The sequence below is a fragment of the Psittacula echo genome (assembly GCF_963264785.1).
Source record: "Psittacula echo genome assembly, chromosome: Z".
Classification (NCBI taxonomy): domain Eukaryota; kingdom Metazoa; phylum Chordata; class Aves; order Psittaciformes; family Psittacidae; genus Psittacula; species Psittacula echo.
In genome coordinates, this window is record NC_137742.1 from 41,366,013 (window position 1) to 41,381,130 (window position 15,118).

At 46.6% G+C, this 15,118-nt stretch overlaps 1 protein-coding gene across 1 annotated transcript; it reads left to right on the plus strand.

The window, feature by feature from the left end:
• Window positions 1-2,919: 2,919 nt before the first annotated feature.
• FOXB2 (forkhead box B2) lies at window positions 2,920-3,954 on the plus strand (the record flags this gene model as incomplete). The annotated part of the gene is made up of 1 exon (XM_080637237.1): window positions 2,920-3,954. One exon carries the CDS (start codon window positions 2,920-2,922, stop codon window positions 3,952-3,954), a length of 1,035 nt encoding a protein of 344 aa, XP_080493363.1.
• Window positions 3,955-15,118: the final 11,164 nt, after the last annotated feature.

Genomic DNA, 15,118 nt, shown 5'->3' on the forward strand with positions numbered 1-15,118 from the left:
GACAAAACCCTGAAAAACTGTGTTGCCACTTTAGGAGGGATAACGCCGTCACTGGAGTAACCTAGGATGGCTGATAGCTGCTTATAATTTGTAAATCGTTACCCCCTGAAAGCAGAGCGTGTCCTGGGCGATCACCTGAGGCCTTTTCCTCTCAGTAATTGCGTCAGATACTTCAAGAAACGGGTCTCGCTTTCGCAAACACCAGGATGGACCGCAGCCCTGCAGTGATGCTGCCCAATAAACGCGCACTCGAGCAGACTCGAACAGTCAGCGCACGCCAGTACGGAACGGTCCCTTGGGCAGGGCTCCCGTTAACCGCGGCTTGCCCAGACACCTCCTTGCCTAGCACAGCCCATCTTGGAGGCCGATGGGAGTGCAGGGGAAGAGACTAGCAGTACCGCAGCCCGGGTTCCCCGCAGGGGTGCCCGCTGAAGGACGGTACCCAACTCTTGCCCGGGCTCCACTCCGAGCCTCTCCGCGTCCTCCCGAGAAACCGCCGGTTGCCGCTTCCCAGGGGAGCGGCCGCTTTGGGAGAAGGAGTTAGAGGAGAACAAATGGAAACATCGTATTTCGGGTCTCACCGGATTCTCGGGCTGGGTCGCTTCTTCCCAGAAAAATACAATCCGGCTGCAGCGGAGATGAAGAGGGTTAATCTGTCAAACGGCCAGGCTGAACCCACATACCTGAGTGCAGGGCGAAATGCCGAGTTACTAACTGCTGAAGCGAGGCAGGCACTGAGTTTCAGACCCAGGGCGCAGAGGCTGAGGGTAGAAGCAGGGCTTTTAACAGGTTAGGGCTGGACTAATCAGTAAAACACGAGTAAAAAGGATTTGGGGGAAAATGCACAATCACACCAGTAAAGATTCCCGAATGTTGGCTCTTGCCTTGCCGATTAGAAGGGGAAAAGTTCCCCAGGACTTACGATGTAAATATTGCCTACCCCGTAAGTTTCTCCTAGTTTCTCAGAGGCAAAATGAATGTTTTGGGAAATCGCTCGAAACTTTAAAGTACACGCCTCCCCGCAGACTTGGCTTTCCAGAATTTTGGTTACTTATTCTGTTTCTTTAGGTCTGATTATGCTCTTCACTTGACTGACCTTGGTCAAGTATATGAGTATTAAATACAAGGCGCTTAAGGAAGGGATTCAAATTAGCCTTTTGCTTCACCCTCTTAGCTGAGATTACAGGTAGCCACTTCAAAGGCTGGGGATTTGGGGTTTTTTTGGGGGGAGGGAGTTCCCCCTCCTGTTCGCCACTTCCACCTGCAGTGCCCGACTCGCAGAGAGACAGCCAGTTTTGATGCTCCCATCACCCTCCGACGGCGGGAGCGTAGAGGCCGGCACCAGCGAGGAGACTGGGCTGAAAGGAGCGCTTATCCTTATTTTCCTTTTTTGCTTCTCTTTTAGCAGTACTGAGTTCTTTCGACTTATTTATTTAGGCAGTGAAAGCCGTACTAATCATTTTAAGGCCGACACCTCTACAGCAGCAGCTGGCTAACTGAGTTCTGGCCAGTGCTGGCGTTGAGCAGGATTTCTGGTCCCAGCTCTGGCTGCAGCAGAGAGAGCAGGCTTCAAATCCACAGCCTGCCCGCTGCAGCACAGGGCGCTTGAAGGATAAATGTGCATTGCTGCACTGTTCATTGACTCCTACTAATGAGCCGGTCTAAATCAACACTGGCGCTAAGTAGCTCGTCTCGAAGCTCACTGAGGATGCTCTGGCTGGTTCTTTCCTTGTTTTAATACTAGCCACATCGCGGCCTGTAACAGGAGTTGACCGTAATGATTTTTACTTTTTTTTTTTCACCTCTCTCGGTTCTGGTCTAGGTTTCGAGTGGCTTTTTAAACTCAATGAAAGAAATACAAAGGATATTAAGAAATTACTTCAAAGGGCCCCTGTTTCTCGCTCGCTGGTTCCCGGAGTTAGCCTGACGCCCGTTTCCCAGGGTACGCTTGGCACGGCTAGCCCCTGGAACAGAGAAAGATTTCGCCCGTTCTCCACCTCCCGCGGTGGGTACCCGCGGGAGACCTTCGCCGCTCGGAGCAGGGCTGAGCGGGAGCGAGGGGGCAAGAAGGAGCAAAGTGGATGCGGGCGCTGGGAGATGGGCGGGGGGAGCTTCCCTGCTGCGGCTGCTGTCCCTGCCCTGTGTTTTGAAAGCGGATCCCGTTCCCACACGCCGTTTCCTCACCCCCCCGGCCCCACCTCGCCCTGATGAGGAGGTGTGAGCGACAGGGGAGCCGGGAGCCGCTCCTCGCTCCTTTTCCACGACACGCCAAGTGCCCGCGATGCTGTCATGTGATAGCGAGAGAGTAGGAGCTGCGGGGGTCTCCCCACTCGGGCACCATTACAAAACCGGGCCCGAGCGCGCAGCCCCGCCACAGCCGCCGCGGCGGCTGCCCCGCTCGCCTCCTCCTCTCATCGCCGGCTCCGGCCCTCGCCTCCTCTGCAAACTTTTAAGGGGGGACGCTGGACTGAGCGGTGAAAGGGACGTCTTTATTTCCTTCCTCCCCGTCCCCGCAGAGAGCGGTGCGGGGTAACTCCATGCCCAGCGCCTTCGGTGCGTGCGGAGCACCAATTCCAGCAGAGCGCGCCGGGAGGCGGCGGGGAAGCACGGGAGACTCGGCGGCCTCCGGCGGCAAGCGAGGACACCAAAGCGGTCCGCGACCCGCCTTTGCCCCTCGCCCTCCACTGTCCCGTTACCCGGGCGGCAGCTGTGCCTCCGGGGAGCGGCAGGGCGGCGTGGAGAGCGCTTCCCGCTGGGCGAGGCTGTCCGGAGGAGCCGTGAGCACAGCCCGCCGGCGGACAGCGCCGCGGGCTCGAGTGAGCCGGGCTGGTAGAGCCCACGATGTAGAGGCGCGGCCGCGGGGCAGGGCAGTGCCAACCCGACACCGTGCGGCCACGGGAAAGCTGCGGCGGGGCGGCGATGCCCAGGCCGGGGAAGAGCTCGTACAGCGACCAGAAGCCTCCCTATTCCTACATCTCCCTGACGGCCATGGCCATCCAGCACTCGCCCGAGAAGATGCTGCCCCTGAGCGACATCTACAAGTTCATCATGGAGCGGTTCCCCTACTATCGGGAACACACGCAGCGCTGGCAGAACTCCCTCCGCCACAACCTCTCCTTCAATGACTGCTTCATCAAGATCCCGCGCCGCCCCGACCAGCCGGGCAAGGGCAGCTTCTGGGCGCTGCACCCCGACTGCGGGGACATGTTTGAAAACGGCAGCTTCCTCCGACGCCGCAAGCGCTTCAAGGTCCTGCGCCCCGACCATCATCTGCCCGGCGGCGGCGGGGCGGGCGGCGGGGCTGGGGGCGGCGGCCCCGGCAAGACCCCGGCGCCAGCCCCGCACATGGTGCACTACTTCCACTCGCACCCGCAGCCGCCGCCACCGCCTCTTTCGGGCAAGGTGCCGGGGCTGGTGGGCTCCGAGGCCGCTGTGGCTGCCGCCGCGGCCGCCGCATCCGTAGGGAGACTGCCGCAGTTCTCGCCCTACGGGAGCAGCCAGCCCTCCGGCTTCAAGCATCCCTTCGCCATCGAGAACATCATCGGCAGAGATTACAAGGGCGTGCTGCAGGCCGGCGGGTTGCCCCTGGCCTCGGTGATGCACCATCTGGGCTACCCGGTGCCAGGCCAGCTCAGCAGCGTGGTGAGCTCTGTGTGGCCGCACGTGGGGGTGATGGACTCCGTGGCCGGCGTGCCCGTGTCTGCAGACTACGGACCTTTCGGTGTGCCCGTGAAGGCGCTCTGCCACCCGCCGGCACAGACCATGCCCGCCGTCCCGGTGCCCATCAAACCGGCGCCGGCGATGACCGCTGCCTCGGCCATCCCTGCTCTGACGGTCGCTGCCTCGCAGATCTGCCCCACTGCCTCTCCGTCTGCCGCTTCGCTGCTAGGACAAACCGCGAGTAACACCCCCGAGGGCAAGGGCTCCCTCCACTCCGTCCTGGTGCACTCCTAAGGGGAGGGGGGTAGGGGGAGAGAGGCTCCTGAAGGGAGAATGCCGATATTTGTGGCATGCTTGCGACACGAAAACCCGATCGATCTCATGACTATACCCCTCTGGTGTCTGTGTTTATATTGTGTACAATCAGATTATTTGAGAGCCAGGTAGCAGGTAAGAGCTTTTGTCGTCGTTTGTCGCTAGTGGCGGAGAGGCGGTGATGTGAAAATTCACAGCTGGGGCCAAAGTGGCTGGCTTGGAAGAAAGGCCCGGGAGGGAAGGTCTCCCAGCCATACCGACAGCCTGCGGCACAGGGCGGCAGCGCAGCCCGGGCTCCCCGCCGAGCCTCGTTGCTGGGGAGGTCGTCCAGAAGGTCCCGCGGAACACGGGGCCCAGTGGGACAGTCCCACTGCAGGGCTGCAGTCCTCCGGCGGCTGGGGGAATCAAAAGGGCAAAGCCGCCACAGAACTCCGCTTCACCCTCTCCACCGAAGGACCGGAAACCTTTGCCTCGCTGTCCTGTAGATCTTGCTACGAAAGAGGTGGGCAAAGCGGTTACGTTGGACCCTTGCTAGCTGCGGGGGCTCAGGACGCGTAATGCTCGCTCTTTAAAGAGTAAGCTTTAAATAGCTCGATTAATTAGTGGGAATTTAAATGAAAACGGCACTGATGGCGGAGGGCTCCTTTAACTGACGATCACTTGACCTTCCTCCTCACACTTTTACAGTCCATCCCAATATTTCACATCGGAGGGAAATACCTGAGGAGGGACTGAAGTGTGACCTGGCCTCTCAAGCTGTGAATGAGCGTCTGAATTCTGTAGTTTCTCATTAAAACAAAAACCAAACCAGCGATTCGTAGACTGCTTTTCACATCACCTTTGACCGCTCACCGCTACCGCTATTTTGTATGTGTTGCTTGGCGTTTTTTTCCACGTGAGTGCGAACACTAAAACCTGCTGGGGATAAGGGTGGGGGAGTGGGGGAAAGCCGACAGAAAAAACTATTAAAAGCAAACATTCGGGAGAAAGCACTTTACTGAAAACAACCTTCCGACAGACGAGAGGTCTGTGTAAAGTAGAGGGATCAAAAGTCAGAGAGCGACGCGCTGGCTGATGAGTCCCGGATGGTTTGTGGCTGATTGCTGCCGTACCCTGTCTGCCCTGCTGTACACCAATGCTCATTAAAGCCCATCTATTCATTTGCTTCTGTTGGTACTGCTGTTTAAAATACTCGCCTTTCACACGGGTTTAGAAACGCGTGCTCGTACAGCGTAAGTTCGCACTCCCTCCCTCCCCCTAGTCTGACAAAAATACCCAAAAGTTTTCTTTGCAGCAAAGCAAGCAGAGGAAAGGCAATAGAATCCTCTCACAGGTAAATCGCCTGCTGCAGAGACACTTTGACTCGCCGATGCCTGCAGCTCAAGGGCGAAGAGCCGGCGTCCGGGTCTGCTAAGCGGGCACCGGCTCGGATCCTCATCCCACTGAAGGCAGCTGGAGTTTTGACACTGGTTTCAGTGAGTGCTGGATCGCAGCCGCTGTCTGGGATTTACCTGCCGTGTTCCCAGGGACCAAGTCGCAGTCCCAGTCCGCGGGGAAGGCTACCCTCTGCCAGGCTGGTCCTTAGATGGACCTCCAGACGCAGAAACTATTCCTGGGGAAGGTGAACCTGCCCGGCTTCGAGTTCCGGCTGTCCAAAGTTCTCCCCACGCACAATAGTGGGATCTGTTCGACCACTTGAAATTCAGTTGGAACTGTTGATTTTTCCAGTTGTTCCCTTCGCTATATACGGGGGTTACACCTTAATTTCGAAAATTGTAACATTCTTAGCGCAGAAAAAAAAAACAACTAATAATGTTATGCTAATGAGGCACGGATCGATATCACAGTTTGGAAATCGGTCTGGAGGGGGAATTGCCTCAAATGTTTTGCAGTCAGATACACCGACCAGTAAGCAGATACCCAAAAGAAATTATTATTAAAAAAATATAGAGAAATAAAAAAAAAAAATAAAAAGTGCTTCACACTTTCTTCACTCCGCTTTTTAGGCAGGGACCCAAGCCGATATTTCTGCTGCTAAAATCTAGTTGCTTATAAAGAAAGCAGCCCCACAGAAAAATCGCGAATAGCGCTAGTTCCCTATAACAGCTCGGTGTGGTAACTTAGGGAGGCTGAGTTTTTCCTTCACGTCCGTCTGAGGGGCAAGAAGAATGGGAAACCCGGAGCAGCAGAAAAGGTGATCATCCTGGGACTTATTCAGAGGATTCTGGACAGGTTTAAAGGCTCCCTCTCGGGGAAGCTCTGTGGGGTGTGAGGGAACCTCTCGGGAAGCCCGGCGCTGAGCGCCGCAGCAGGGTGTCGGCTCAGAGGTTCTCCGGGCAGGTATAGCGACAGAGCCCGGCTGCGGAGCAGGAGGGTGTCGCGAAGGAAGAAGGTGCCTGCCTGCACCCGAGGAGGACGATCGCCGGGACCGCGGTTTGCTGGGTGACGCGGGCGGTTCTCAGCAGGTTGGTTTCACCAGCGACAGCTCAGGGGAGAGGGGGTTAGGCAGCGGGTCACCCGCCCAGAGGGATTAGTGTAACTCCAAAAGCAGTTGCCTACACGTTGTATGATCAACAGACGCTGCTTTTGTTTCGTAGCTCGTACAGTGAAAATTACAGAGGGTTAGAACCTGGTGAATTCAGACGGCCTGAAGGAAGGGAGAAATTAACTAATTGAGAACTATTTCCTAACTCCTTCATGCATTTTTCTCTTCTTTTTAAGGACTTCATCTGTAAACATAGCCTTGGAAACATCACGCTATCTTTTTCATCAACAACAAATAGATGAAAAAAATCCCAATGCTGCTTTAAAAAACAGATGATGGTAAAAGATGTAGAGGAACGAAATAGTACCCTTTCCTCCAAGCAGAGAAGCCAGTGTAAATCAGTGAAGGGTAAGATTTTTCACTTGATAAATCAAGCAGGAAGACAGTCTTGTGTCAACTACAAGTTTGTCTGTTGACTATACCAGCACATTTCATGCAGAAACTGCTTGCCTTCAGATTATATACATGTTCTGCACAGAAAATGCAGCTGAGCCTTTACTGAGGGAGTGCAGGCAGGATGGTTAAAAACAGAAGATACACATGCAAGCAGGACAAGGAAACTTAATCTTCATATCATCTGACTGCCAAAGGTAGGGAAGTAAAATTAGTGATAGAAGAATGGAGGTCTAAAAAAAGACACTGATCCCACCCCAGTATGCTTCTGATTTACTGTGACTAGCTTAATGTAGTGATTAGTATTTCTACCTATTTCTACCTAACTATTCCTAACCAAGGCATTGTTTTGTGTATTATGAGTCCATAGGGCGTGTAAGCCAAGAAAGGAAAGCAGTGTAGTAAGAATTCTCAAGTTAACACGTTTTACAGGCTGGATCAATGGGCTGTGGCCAGTGGTATGAGGTTCAACAAGCCAAAGTGCCAGGTTCTGCGTTTGGGTCACAAGAACACCGTGCAATGCTACAGGCCTGGGGAAGAGTGGCTGGAAAGCTGGTCAATGGAAAAGGACCTGTGGGTGCTTATTGATGGAGCTGAGCGTGAGCCACTTTGTGCCCAAGCAGCCAAGAAGGCCAATGGCATCCTGGCCTGTATCAGCAACAGGGGTGGCCAGCAGGGCCAGGGCAGTGATCACCCCCCTGTAATGGGCACTGGCGAGGCTGCACCTTGAATACTGTGTTCAATTCCAGGCCCTCACTACAAGAGAGGCGTTGAAGAACTGCAGCAGGTCCAGAGAAGAGCAACAAAGCTGGTTAAGGGTCTGGAGAATAAGTTCTGTGAGGAACAGCTGAAAGAACGGCTGAGGGGTGGTTTAGTCTGGAGAAAAGGAGACTCAGGGGGAACCTTATTTCTCTATAGAGCTACATGAAAGAAGGTTGGGGGAGGTGGGGGGGTGGAGGGCGGTGATGTGAGTCTCTTCTTCCAAGAAATAAACAATAGAACAGGAGGTAACAGCCTCAAGCTGCACCAGGGGGGGTTTAGATTGGATATTAGGAAAGATTTCTTCACTGAGAGGGTGATCAGGCATTGGAACAGGCTGCTCAGGGGAGTGGTGGAATCACGATTCCTGAGAGTGTTCAAAACCCATGTAGATGAGGCCCTTAGTGATATGGTTTAGAGGTGGTCTTGGCAGTGGTGAGGTAATGGTTGGACTTGATGATCTTAAAAGTCTTTTCCAACCTCATTGATTCTACGATTGCATGGCCTGAAATATGATAGCAGTGCTTCTGTGGATATATTCTGATCTCAGAATGCTACAGTGTACCTACCAGTGTTATAATTGAAATTCCGGGCTCCATTGATTCAGTCCTGAAGTCTCTCCATCCACAAATTGATATGACAAATCTGCTTTGAATTTTGCTGCTGCTGCTTGTACGATCAGATTTTCATTTTTATTGTTAAGACACTATTTTAAATAATTTCCCATAAAGCCTATTCTAAGATATAGTTATCCCTGTAAGTGCTTGAAATCTGCAATAGTCCTAGTTTCAAAAAGTAAAGTTCTACCTCTGCTTTTGGAGTTCTGCTGAACATATGGTTAGATTAACCAGCTTTAGTTAGATAAACCAGGTACAATTTTAGCAGACTGCATACTAAGTTACAAAACTTACTGCCGACGGACCTCTATCCTGGAAATATATAAGTATGTTCCAATTTGTCCAAAGAATCAATGTTCATATAGTGTGGTCACTGGCACTGTGAGTGCAGGAAAGTGTAATGGTTAGAGCACTCTTCTCAGAACATCTGAAGGAAATCTAAGTTCAAGATCCTTTCAGCTCAAAAGGATTCAAATTCATATCGATGTGCCAAAACTGATCAGCTGCAAAATAGCACATGGAGAAGAGTTGATGCTTTTTGCTGAAATTCTGCTATTACATTGCAAGAACAAATGTAAGCTTCATGAAGTGTCAAATATGCCACAGGGCCTAGGTGTTGTCCTACAGCCACTGGAAAACACACAATGATGAAGAGAGAGAAAGAAGGATAGGAACAAGCAGCAAAATTCCACAGCAGAGTACCACATGAACTGGTGTTGAGTGTCCCAGAAATTCATAATCATGGTGTGTAGAAGGTGAGTTGTGGAGAGTCATTCAGACTGATAAAAATGAATAGCTGGTAAATTGGGAGTTGCTGAAAGACATCTACACTGAGTTACAGGATAATAAAATGGAAAATGAAATTCCTTGTTGACATATGCAAACTGATATGCATGGGGAAAATAATCCTGATTTTATGCAGAATCAGCATAACTATATGTATATTGTTATATATATATAAAGCTATATATATTGTTATATATATATATAACAATAGATACTGAAATTAGGATTCTCATGGAGTTATAGTAGATAGCTTTATGAAAATGTTGGCTTAATAGTCATTAGCTGTGGGGGAAAAAAAAGCGAAATTACTAGGAAAGGAGCAGAGAACATGACAGAAAATACCATGTCCCTGTTTAAATCCTAAGTAAACTGGAATGCACCAATAAGTTTGGAAAGTGCCTAACACCTGAAAAAAAATATTAAAACTGGTACAATACATAGAGAATCAGATTGGATAGTCAAAGGTACCTCTTCTTTAAAAGTAGCCATTCAGTAGTCTAAGACCCTTCAGCATGGAAAGAAAGTCTATACAGGGATGTACAACACAAATTTACAAAATGACCTGGAGAGAGACTGGAAAAGGTGACAAAGGCATGCTTGCTCATTTTTTCTCTTAATGCCAGGACTTGGGAGTCAAAAGGGTTCAAAGCAAACAGAAAGAGGGGATACTTCACATATAATTAAATACTGCAATTCATTGTTGCAGGATCCTGAGGGTGTTAAAATTGCACATCGGTTTGAAGAACAGCTGGAAAACTCATGTAAGATAAATCCACTGAGAGTTGATCTGTAAAAAGCTGCTACCTCTTGCTCAGATTTGCTGTGCTAGTAATATATTTCTGAAAGTATGATTACACCTTTTTCCTATTCTCTTCTTTCTAGAGCATCCATTGTTTTTCTTTCTGATGGAGATAGGACACTGGGCTAGATGAACATTTGCGCTGACCTGTGACAATTGTTCTTAATGTAAGAGTGGAATGGTCCTAGCCAAGTGTCCTAAATAAAAGCAGTTCTTTAAAGTTATTTCAGTGTATGCCATATAAGAGTAGAATCATGGATGCATGCAGAGATGCAGCTACAAAGAATACAGTCACCAAAGGCTAACTGTATACATTCTATATGAAAAGTACTTCAAATGGTCCAGAAATGTACAAGTTATTCTTTCCAAGAAGAGTGCACCACTGATTGCATGAATTTTATTATTTTCTGGTGAAATAGATTTTAACAATTAGGAAGTTCCAGAATATTCCAGCTTTTTATATTATGCCAGCATAAACAACAGAATAGACTGAGTATAGGTATAGATTTGAATCTTCTCAAAGATGTAGAAGCAACTCCAGACATCCGTGTCCTGGTCTGGCCATGTCCATGCCATGCATGTCTGAGGCACCCATGCTGCTCTAGGCATCAGCACAGGTGTTTGTGCAGCATTTTTGTCCGCACCTCCTTCTCTGGTTACAGGACCAGTGAAAAGAAACTGTTTGCTTTTTGAAGGAGAAAATAATCAAGTTCTGACACATGCAAAAAACCCCCAACTCTAATGCTGAGCATCACAGAGCTTTAAAAGAAAAGTTTTAATGCATTAGACACTCACAATATACCTCATAATCTTGCAATATTTCTCCAGATTTAACATGGATGCTTAATCTATACTGGGAGAGGTACTCATACTCATTTTCAATCACATACAAAAATCTGGTTTTAAGGGTGAAGACCTGGGAGAAAAGTATAAGCCCATATTGCATGGACTACAAAAAAAAATTGAATCTGTTTATAAGCTTTTTTAATAAACTCCAAATGTTCCAATTTGCTCACAAATTCCAGTGTTGAAAACAAACAAATGAACAGGTTGAAAACATGGGCTCAAATTTGCTGTCAAAATGCATATTGCTCTAGCTTTTACATTTAAATATATTCTCTGCTTTGGAAATGGATCTGTGTCATTAGCATATTTAATCTGCAAATCTCCAGACAGAAATGAAGGGAAAATATATGGGAAAAACATCAGCCTATTAGGCTGACTTTATTTTGAAGGACAAGAAATTGTGAAACAAATAATTAAAAATACAAGAGTAAAATGGGGTGTATGCAACTTCTATACATCAAATGCAAGCTATGACAGAGTAACCTATTGCTTTCCTCTGGTAACTGATTTTTAGTGAAAATAAAAGCAGTGCAATAGACTGAATACTGAACAGAGCTTCAGTAAAGAGTTTGGTATCTGAGTGCCTGGCAAATCATCATTGTTAGTACAGGAGGACTAGAACCTCACACCAGCACTGATTATACACTGAAATAATGTGAAGTTAAGTAACATGACATATAAATTTATGCATTTTAGGTCTTCTAACAAAGGCACCTGGGGAGGCTTGCCAGAAACAAGCAACTCATAGGACTTCTTTTTCTAACAAATGAGTACAAAACTCATTGAATATGCAGAAATGTGAATAAAGGTCAAGAAAAAAAATTAACGTTCTCATAGATTCCTATTACCTTTAGCATACATATGGTACTCTTATTGTCACCTTCACTTCCTTCCTTGCATAGTACTTTTTATTTACTACAATGAGTTTTATTTGTTTCTGATCATGTCTCCATCTTCACAGCACCAAACTGAGAAGCGTCTACACTATAACCCACGTTCTTCCAATTTGACAACGAATTCCTCTTAAGTTCTTCTGGAGTATGATATTTTGTAATCAATTCTGCACTGATTGTGAAGAAATATTAGCTTAGCAGATGTTACGATGTTACACCATTTTTTCAGCTACTGACACTCCACAATTTCTTCAGTGAGAAGAATTTTTATAGGGAAGTTAAGCCTGCTGTCAACGGATTTAGTTTTCATTGTAATGCCTGAGAAGCATTACAAATACACCTTCCTTCCAGACAGGAATCAGAAAGCTGTTGAACAAAACCACATTTCTTTGATTTGCTGAAAATTAAAATTGCCACCTGGAACTGCTCCCTATTTAAATGGCCATGAATATGAGTGGGACCACACTAGTGGCAGTGATTTGCTGCCACCAGAGGCATCCTGTAACTACCCACAGTTTTCTGGAAGTCCTAGAAGTGGGGAGTGAGGAACTTTTTTTGGGTTTGTGCAGGAGAAGGCAGGAAGAGATTGGGCACTACTGGCTGCTAAGGGCTTATGTTTCTAGCACAAAAATTTTGGTGTAGAGGGTAGCTCTACAAACCTCTACCAAGGTTTAACTCTTGGGATTTGACTCTTCTGAACAACAGGAAGACTTTCGCATACTCTTCCAGTCTGAACTTTCCCTTCCTTGTGTCAACAATCCTTGCCTTGGGTTTGTCATGCACCTTCTGTTTAGTTTGCAGCATTATGGCATAGTTTACTGTCACATGATGCAGTCAAGGAAAACAAACATAACAAAGGAATAGGTAAAGAAAAAAAAATCAAAGCCATAACATTTAATTTCTTGGGAACTTTCAAGTCATATGAGAAGTGTTCTTTTTTTTTTGTTTTCAGTCTACATGCTAGGTAATCAGGGGTTCCAGTCAAGGTCAAGTTTTTTTCCATTCTAGGTGTTGAATGGAGATAGACATAGAAGAAAAAAAAAAAAAGCAGTACTGTTATATTTTACAGGCGGAGAACAGAAAAAAACACCTAACTTTGCTTGGGCAGCTGGTAGTTGAGTCAGAGGCTGTATCTAAAAATCACAAATATTGGTTAGATTCTCACTTGCAAGCTAGTCTTCTTCATCGGAAGAGCCTTTCATTTTGGTAGTTTCCTTTTAATTCAGTTCCCAGAAATGCATGGATGAAAAAAACTAAAGGCTTACAAAATAATATATTGTGTTCATAAAACTTTGGGGTAATTGCTGGTACCTGTTTTACTTAGAAGAAAGCAGTTCAAATCCACTGGTACTCTCATGAAAAAAAGCTTTGGGTCCCAGCATTGCCTCAGGGACAGCCTGAATTTCCTTTTTCCTTTGAGCCTTATCCGAGTCAAACATTTTAATTTTCTTACTGAGCTAAGCTACCTAATAAGGTTTCCTCATCCCTTTGAGCTTTGTGTTTCTAATTAACATTATCCCTTTTCCAAGGGCCACAGAGCTTCAGCTTCTTGGAAGAACTGCGCCACTGTGCCTTGAGGTCCTGCTTCTGGCAGATGGCAGCTTCCAGCTCCGAGTATGGATAGACGAATGGATGTCAGGTTTATGTTGTTTTGCACCTAACCAATAAGGCAAATGCTTTCAGCTCTAGCACGGACACTACCTGGTTCTTCTTGGTTATGTAACTTTCTCTTTATTCTCAGTTATTTTGCTTACCAAATTTCTCCTGCTACCCTATCTGGCAGAGACAAAATACAGGAAGATGGGGGCATAAAAGCTTCATAGAAGCAGTAAAGGATGCTGAGAGCTTGTTAAATATTCTAGCAGGCCCTCATCCCAAGAATTTCCATGAATTGCATTGTCATCAAAATGCTTAGGGGGACCACAAAGGATTCAGCTGGACCACCCAGAGCTGCAAATACTAAAAGAAGCCTCAAGGGCCTCTTGCAGGATTAGAGTTGCTCCCCTTTTTACATCTTGAAAATATTCTATGAGGGCCTTCCCTCCATAGCCAAGTAATGAAAATCTTTCTTTGCACTTATCCAATCACTTCAGCATCACTGTGCTGCCTGAAATCTAGACCGGAAGAAAATATCCATCTGTAAGTCTAACGATGTAAGTATTATGTCACAGTAGTAAGGCATTGCAAAGTACATTCTAATGGTTTATGTATCCTGTGAAATCCAATTAATATGCCACCTGCCTATAGAATTAGCACTAATTTGTGCATCCTGCGACATGAGGAAACATTCAAAATCACCCTGTCTGTCAGGGACTAATTTAACAACGATGCTACTGATGGTTCTTTGATGAATCTTGCACTAACTAAAGAGCTTTTCATTCAACAGAGTATCCAATTCTAAACCTTTTTCAAAAGAAAAGGGCAGGATGCATTTAATGACTTAAGCTCAGTAAATGAAAAGAGTACTGACCTTTTAAGTAATGGATATATCTAGGCAGGGAGTTTGGGAATTGGCAGTTAGAAATTATGTACCTGGGCACAACTATAATAGCCAGAAATTAGACTACTTTATAACCATCAAAATATGTAGCTACATGGATCATACATATAAAACCAGTATAAAACCAGATTGTTTAATAATAGCATTCAATTTGTCATCATAATTCAAATTGAGTGAAAGATATTTGTTCTAATATTTTTATAAAAACATAGGTATTTGTCTGGAAGTAAGTACATAAGGTAACCAGCAGTAATAATTGTAATAGATACATTATTTTAAAGTTACTGTAAATAGACGACAGAGAAATCTTTTCCCACCACTGGAGTAGAATTGAATACGATAAAATTATTGCAAATTGTCCAATGCTGGAATTGAGGTTGTGGGGAGCATCAGACATATGGTATATTAATACCCTATTTTTCACATTGGTTGTTGCATCTGATTGACTACAGTTATGTTATGAAAGACTAGTACTTCTGTATCTCTCCTGTTAGTGAATATGCATCAAAGGCTGAAAATGCAGGGCAAAGAGAGGATCATATAGTATCATAGATTATACAAATGGCAAACATTCTCACTAATACCTGATGTTTATAAATACTTACAGCAATTGGCATGCATTTTAAGTCAGACAGAAGCACTTGCTTTGGCTTGTTGAGAAACTGTACAAGCCCACGATAGTTGTTTCACAGTTTTAAGAGCAAGAACTTTTAAGGGCATGTGTTTTGCAGATGCTCACATTAAAACAAGAGTCTTCTTTATGAAGCCCTGACGTTCTAAATCATCACAAGGTGAAAATTTGCATTGGTCTCTGTCAATTTTTAGAGACTCAGAGCAGATAATTTCATCATGCAAGAGAATATTTGAATGCAAGAAGACTCCCTCACAGAGAGGAACACATTTGGAAATATAAAAAGCTCATCATTTTGCCTTACATTCTAAATCTTCTTGTAATCCATAGGCTGGATTACAAGACACATCATTGGCACGATACATCAGAAATGG